At 38.9% G+C, this 7,015-nt stretch overlaps 1 protein-coding gene across 1 annotated transcript in view; it reads left to right on the forward strand.

Moving 5' to 3' along the window:
* Positions 1 to 6,582, forward strand: part of SYT7 (synaptotagmin 7) — a 261,982-nt gene extending 255,400 nt beyond the window's left edge. The window contains exon 13 of the mRNA XM_083348320.1: positions 6,423 to 6,582. Coding sequence (XP_083204446.1) covers positions 6,423 to 6,527 — 105 coding nt within the window. The 3' untranslated portion in view covers positions 6,528 to 6,582. The remainder of the gene's footprint in view (positions 1 to 6,422) is intronic.
* The last annotated feature ends 433 nt before the right edge of the window (positions 6,583 to 7,015 follow it).

Raw genomic sequence — 7,015 nt, forward strand, 5'->3', positions numbered from 1 at the left:
CAAGTCCCTGTCCAAGACAAGAGTCATTATTCCATTCCAAATAAATGGTTCTCCAGTCTTTTCTTAAGAACCTCCAGAAGAGGAGCACCCACAACTATGGGGGGGGGCAAACTGTTTCATTTACTAATTGTTCTCACTGTTAAGAAATGTCTCCTTAGTTTCAGGTTGGGTGTCCCTCTGACAAGGTTCCACCCATTGCTTCTTATCCTGTCCTCAAGTGCTTTGGAGAATAAATCAACACCTTCTTCCCCGTGACAGTTGTTCAAGTATTAGAAGATGGCTATCATGTCACTCCTTCTCTTCATTAGGCTAAATGTTCCCACAGGCATTCCTCATAGAGTTTAGCCTCCAAACACCTTATCATCTTTGTTGCTTTTCTCTGCACTCTTTCTAGGGCTTCATCATCTTTTCTGTATCGTGGTAACCAGAACTGTATGCAATATTCCAAGTATGATCTTACTAGTATGGTATAGAACAGTACTATCACTTCTTGTGATTGCGAAGCTATCCCTCTGTTGATGCAGCCTAGAACTGCATTGGATTTTTGGCAGCTGCAGCACACTGCTAGCTCATGCTTAAGTGGTGATCCACTAGAACACCTAGATCCCTCTTATAGTTACTACTATCGAGCCAGGTACAGGGATTAACACTTCTTAGCTTTGCCATGTAAACTAACTCTGACACCTTTGTAACTGTGCTTGGGTTTTCCTGCCTAAGTGCAGGACTTTACTTTCTTAACACTGAACTGCATTTATTGAATAGGATCCAATGCTCAGGTCTGTCAAGATCCTTCTGAATCGTGAGTCTATCTTCCAAAGTGTTCACAATTACACAAACACATACACTACAGCTCGGTGTTGTCTGTACATTTGATGAGTGCCTCTTCAATCCCCTCATCTAGGTCATTTATGAAGATGTTGGAGAGCACTGAACCCAAGGCAGAACCTTGAGGTACCCCACTGGATACTTCCCTCTGTGTAGTTGTAGTTCCACTGAGGACCACACATTGACTTTCATATATTTATATTTCATATCATTCATATATTTCTATGTATTCATTGGATGTGTTCAATAATGTATTCAGATAACATGGAGTTCTCTAAAATGTATTACTAAGGTTAGAATTTTATTAAGAAATGTGCTTCTTTAAATGTCAGACCCGCTGGCTATCAAACTTATTTGATCTATCAGAAGCGATGTTCGGTTTTCTATGGCCAAGCCTATATTTCTTTGTATTCAATTCTATCATATGCCCAAGTAACTCATGACTAGCAACTACTTTGTATGTTGAATGTCTTCATTTTATAACTGTGCAGACTAATCTTCTCAAGATACTACTTGCAGATGTCTCATGAAGGAGAGAATACATCTTTGTGTCTTTTCCTTGAAGACTGACAGTTGCTTCGCATGACTACCATATTTTGTTGGGAAATTCACATTCAGACATTCTTTTCCTTTCCCACCAGATGAAATCACACAATTCTGAACAGTCAACCTACAACTGGAAATATAATCAGCTGTGACTCAACTGCACCTAATCAGTACACATTTTGTATTAATCTTGTCTTCTATAAATTTAGTTTTCCTTTCCCAGAAAAGTGCAGAAAACCAAGAATGTAATAGCCAAGAAAATTCCTATACATTTCATGAAATGATAGAAACCAAGTAGGAAACAATATGGCATAGTAGATTATGATGATTAGTAATACGGTCAGCCAGATGTTTAGACTAGATTTGGCATTATTGTTTATCATACAGTTGGCCAGATGTTCAGACTGGATTTGGCATTTTGTCCACCTATCAAATCCTTCCCAAGGACCTAGGATAGGCAGATATGGATATTTGATGGTGTTACAAATATCATCACAGAATGTAAGCTGTTCTGATTAAATCTGCCTTTTGCAATTGATTGATGGTGAATTTGTCAATGCTGATAGTACCCAAGTAGTGCTCTAATTGTTTTGGGATTGCACTCAAGCATCTCTTACTATTGGTATTACCATAGTTGCTCTATTTCTATTTACAAGTTTTTTGTATTTTGTTATCTTCTCCAGTTCTTTCTCTTCTCTTTTGCTCTCTCCAGGGTCTGCCACATCCACTATCTACTTTTTTGTCTTTCTTATTAACAATTGTTAAGTCTGAGGTGTTATGTGGCAGGTACCTGTCTGTTTGAATTTTAAAGTCCCAGAGCATTTTAGCTTCTTCATTCTTTATTATTTTCTCTATTTATGGATCCATCGGTTCTTGCTTGCATGCAAATGGTATTTCCTGCAACTCTTCCAATGCATCATTGTTGCTACTTTGCCATGTCATTGCTTGTAGTCAGTCTGAGTGACCTTCTTGTGCCAGCTAACTAGGTGGTCCACTGTTTCTTCAGCTTCTCTGCAGAGATGGCACTGCACTCTGTTGCTATCTTCTCAATTTTGGCTTCATATGCATTTGTTCTTAAGGCATTATTTATTTATTTATTTATTTATTTATTTATTTATTTATTTATTTATTTATTTATTTATTTATTTATTTATTTATTTATGACATTTATGTAGCCACCCAACTCACACATAGGTGACTCCAGGTGGCTTACAAAAATTAAAAACCTTACCATATAATAAAACCCATTAAAAAACCATCCCTTGCCCCTCTGCCCCCATGGCAGCAACAACATAATTAAATCAGTCACTTGATTGGCTGCATCTGTAAAAACATGTTTTTAGGACCTTTTGGAAAAGCGGCAGGTTAGGGGCCAAGCATACCTCACGGGAACAATTTTCCATAAAAAAAGGGACCACCACCAAAAAGGGCCTTTTCCATGGTTTCACCAGATGGCAATTCCCCCTAGGTAAAGAATTCCAGGAAACCACAGTGCAGAATACTTTGGAATTTAAATGTAAGAACTCCATTTTATCTCAGTAGGTATAATCCCCCCCCCAAAAAAAATACAGTACATAAATAAGAAACATCAAATTTAATTAGATTCACGCTCACAGCAGCAGGAATACATTTAGTCTAATGCTGGAAGAAAGCTACAATCCTGACAATATCTGATTGGGAACTTAACTTGAGAACATGCAACAGTGGCAAAATTAATAGTATGTATTCACACCAGAAGCTTAACCAATTTTAAGTAAGAATGGCAGGCATAAACACATAGTTGGCTTTTGAAGGGTCTAAATGCTTATAAATATTGTAAATTAGCAAAAACATAAGAGAGGGAAGTTAGAAGCCAGATAATCTTCTTTTTCTCTTCCTCTTCCTTTGTATTTCGATTGCTATCAAATTTGCTTTGTTCATTTCCCCTCCTTTTTCCCCCTTCAACATGCAATAGAGATCTTAAGTAACAATACAATAGAGATCTTAATGCTAAGTAATCAACTCAAGACAGAAATTTATTGTATTGTACAACAAATACTGTGATGCAATCAGGAGCAGCTTTTTAATGGTGTGTTCAGTTTCGGATGAAAAAGCCAAATAATCTTATGCTCATTAACACTGACATTTTATATCATAACATTGATATAATACTTCTCTCTCTTTTTTAAAAAAAGAAAAAGTAATGATTTAAGTTAACTAAACTGTATTGAAATAATATAATGTATCATTCAAGTTTTACAACAGTATAACAGAGATTTTACCCAATTAAAAGAAAAAAGAAAAAGAAAAAAGTTATTCCTGTTACTATGTTTTGAAATATAGGTGCATATGAAAACAGCCATTTTGGTCCTATACGAAAGAACCATTTGTATTGGATTCTCTGGGAATGCTTTCAGCATATTTCTGTTATATACGTCCAGATGAACTAATGCTTTAGCTAACAATGCATCATAAAATATAGAAAACCAGACTAAATAATCCCCTGATCATATCTTAAACCAGATTTACATAGCCCAGGTGCAATCCTGTGCATCACAATAAATGGTGCTTCTGACTATATTTAGTTTATTATCAACCAAACAAAAGATCTTCACGCAGTTGAAATATAATCATTGCTTAAAAAGGCAAATCACAATTTTACAAAAAAACAAAAAATAACCACACAAACCAAAAAAAAACACCCTTACCCTTTAAATTGCTTGTGTGAAGTAACAAACTTATTAAGGGTAAAAGAAAAGCAGAATCTGTTCTTTCTTTGCCTACTTCTCTTATTCTTTATCTGCTTTTATGATGATTTGTCAGAAACAAGCCTCAGTATCCCATCTTGCACATTTGAGAGCATGAAATATCCATCAGTTAGTCTGGGGACCTCTCAGACATTGCTCGGTTGCGGGAAAATTAACTCTGTCTCTCCAGAGCTCCATTCTTCTGTGTTCTACTTCTCCATACCATAGGACAGCACCCTCCTACTCCAAGAGGAATTCTTACTATAGATAAGCCTTGACCGTGCTGATATTTGCATTTCCACATTATACACAAGTTCCATTCCAATGCATGATTGTATTTTAATCATGTCGCTGGGTAAAGGCATATGTGCAGCTGACCTTGGAGACCTTGTTCCAACATCTCAGGGGCTGCCACAAAGAAGAGAGAGTCAAGCTATTCTCCAAAGCACCTGAAATCAGGACAAGAAGCAACGGATGGAAACTAGTCAAGGAGAGAAGCAACCTAGAACTAAGGAGGAACTTCCTGACAGTTAGAACAATTAACCAGTGGAACAACCTGCCTCCAGAGGTGGTGAATGCTCCAACACTGGAGGTTTTTAAGAAGAGACTGGACAGCCATTTGCCTGAAATGGTATAGGGTTTCCTGCCTGAGCAGGGGGTTGGACTAGATGACCTCCAAGGTCCCTTCCAACTTTTATTATTATTATTATTATTATTATTATTATTATTATTATTATTATTATTATTATTATTATTATTATTATTATTATGTGAAAGAAGCATTTGGGCAGTGTTTGGGACTGAGGGGGAAACCACCTGTTAAAGGGCAGGTTGAACAATCAAGAGACAGAAAGGAGAAAAATAACTGAAAAAATATCCATCTTGATTTTGCTTAGTATATGATGGGATAGAGAAAGAAACTTAGACAAGCTTTCAAGATTCCGTAGTTCTAGCCTACATCCATAAAATAGCATTCCTAGAATCTCTGCAGGGTCTTGTTTATTGACCTGACCTACCTTGAAAGGCTGATATTCTGCCTCCTTGGGAATAAAGGATTCCTTTAAGCAAAATAAGCATGTGGTTAGGACACCAAGGGAAGGAGGGCACCATAGAGTTCTTCCTTCTATCCATAGTGCTACACCTAACTACAGTCACTTTTGCAATGGTCCTTGACTGGAATGCTCAACTTTATTTTATTTATTCAATTTCTATACTTGCCCATCTTAACCGAGTGACTCTGGGCAACTTACAATTCTAAAATTATAAAATAGTTAAAGCAATATAAAAAAATAATAATAAATAACATCGTTTACATTGTTAAAAAATCGTTTTCTTTGTCATGGTGAGTGACTAAAATTTAAAGAGTTGGTTTGAAGGTGTCATCAGAGACCGCATTTGTTTCCATAACTTAGTATGAGAATTTTGCTTCCATCAAGGGGTCCCATTGTTGGGCTCTGCATAGGGTGTCAGTTGGCCCTAATCCAGCCCTGCAATACCCCTGCAATACTGGTGGTAGGAAGCTCTAATTTTAATGTTCAGATTCTCTCTGCTTTCCTCCCTATAGTATTTTTTTTTTCTCATCTGATTTTCAGTAACAGACATCTGCCCATCCCAGATTGGATGCCCTTGCAACATTTAAGCAAATTGATTCCAGCCAGGTAGCAGGAAATCAGGAAGGGGAAAGGGGGTCACAAGAAATCTTGACAAGTACCCCAAATCAGAAAGGCAGCAAATTTTGGTTGCCAGTTCCCTGTGAATAGCACACACTGGCAGGGAAGCAAAGCAGTAACATCTAGGTAATGTCAAATAGTCAGAACAGCCTGCTGTAGCCCTGTTGTAATGGCATTGAATAATGAGAAGCCTGATCATCTGAAAGTGGCCTTTTTGTGCCTGGGAGGAGAAGTGTCATGCAATGGCGAAGTAGTTTCTCTCAACTGCTACCTCATTTGGATCCCCCCCTTGCTTTATCTCCAAGCACATAAACAATAGACCAGGGTCTTCAAACTTGGCCCTTTTATGACTTGTGGATTTCAACTCCAAGAATTTCTCAGCCAGCATGCCAGGCTGAGGAATTCTGGGAGTGGAAGTCCACAAGTCATAAAAGGGCCAAGTTTGAAGACCGCTCCAATAGCCACTTCTGTCTCATCTACTCTGGGCTAGAAATTTCATACCAGACAGTTATGCAAGCACTAAGATATGTGCAAAAGCTGACCTGTTTGGGAGGAAGAGATGCACAGAGTGGCAACTCAGTGAGGAGGTGGGGATAAGAATGAACAGTGTGGCTTTTGACCAGTCCTGTTTAATTTGTTTCCCTGCCCCCATTAGATCTACCTGTCGTGGAAGAGTGGACCAGGCGAAGTGAAGCACTGGAAGGATATGATTTCGCACCCTCGCCAGGCAGTGGCACAGTGGCATCAGCTGAAGGCTTGAGAGGCAGAAGCCAAGGTCTCGCTCTGGGGTTCAGTGCACCAAGTCAGCATTTATTGGCTACACTCTCATGACATGACTTTATGCACAGCGGCTGCACTGAGGTGTCCTTGTGAGAGGAAAGCTTGGGGATGGACGAACAGAGGCTAAGAGAGTAAACCTGAAATATGTACTAAAAAAAAAACAAACCTCTGGGCACGGGAAAGTGACATTAGTGCCCCTTATGCTGGTTCAGCGGCACATACTACTATGAGGAGCATTGTGACCACCCAACCTCCTGCTTTAGCCCTTCCTTCAGATTTCGTGCTTAGCAAGAACAAGCAAGAGGAAGAGCAAGAACAGAGGAGAGCCGCTCTCCAAGGGCTTCAGCCCAGGGAAATGAAAGGGGCCTCTTCAGCCCTGGTTTGATTGAGTATGCGGTGTGGCACGGACCTTGAAGTAATGGGAGGAATCTGTGATCGCCATACAAGACTGCCTATGCATTCTTCCAG

The sequence above is a fragment of the Vipera ursinii genome (genome assembly GCF_947247035.1).
Source record: "Vipera ursinii genome assembly, chromosome: 1".
NCBI lineage: Eukaryota > Metazoa > Chordata > Lepidosauria > Squamata > Viperidae > Vipera > Vipera ursinii.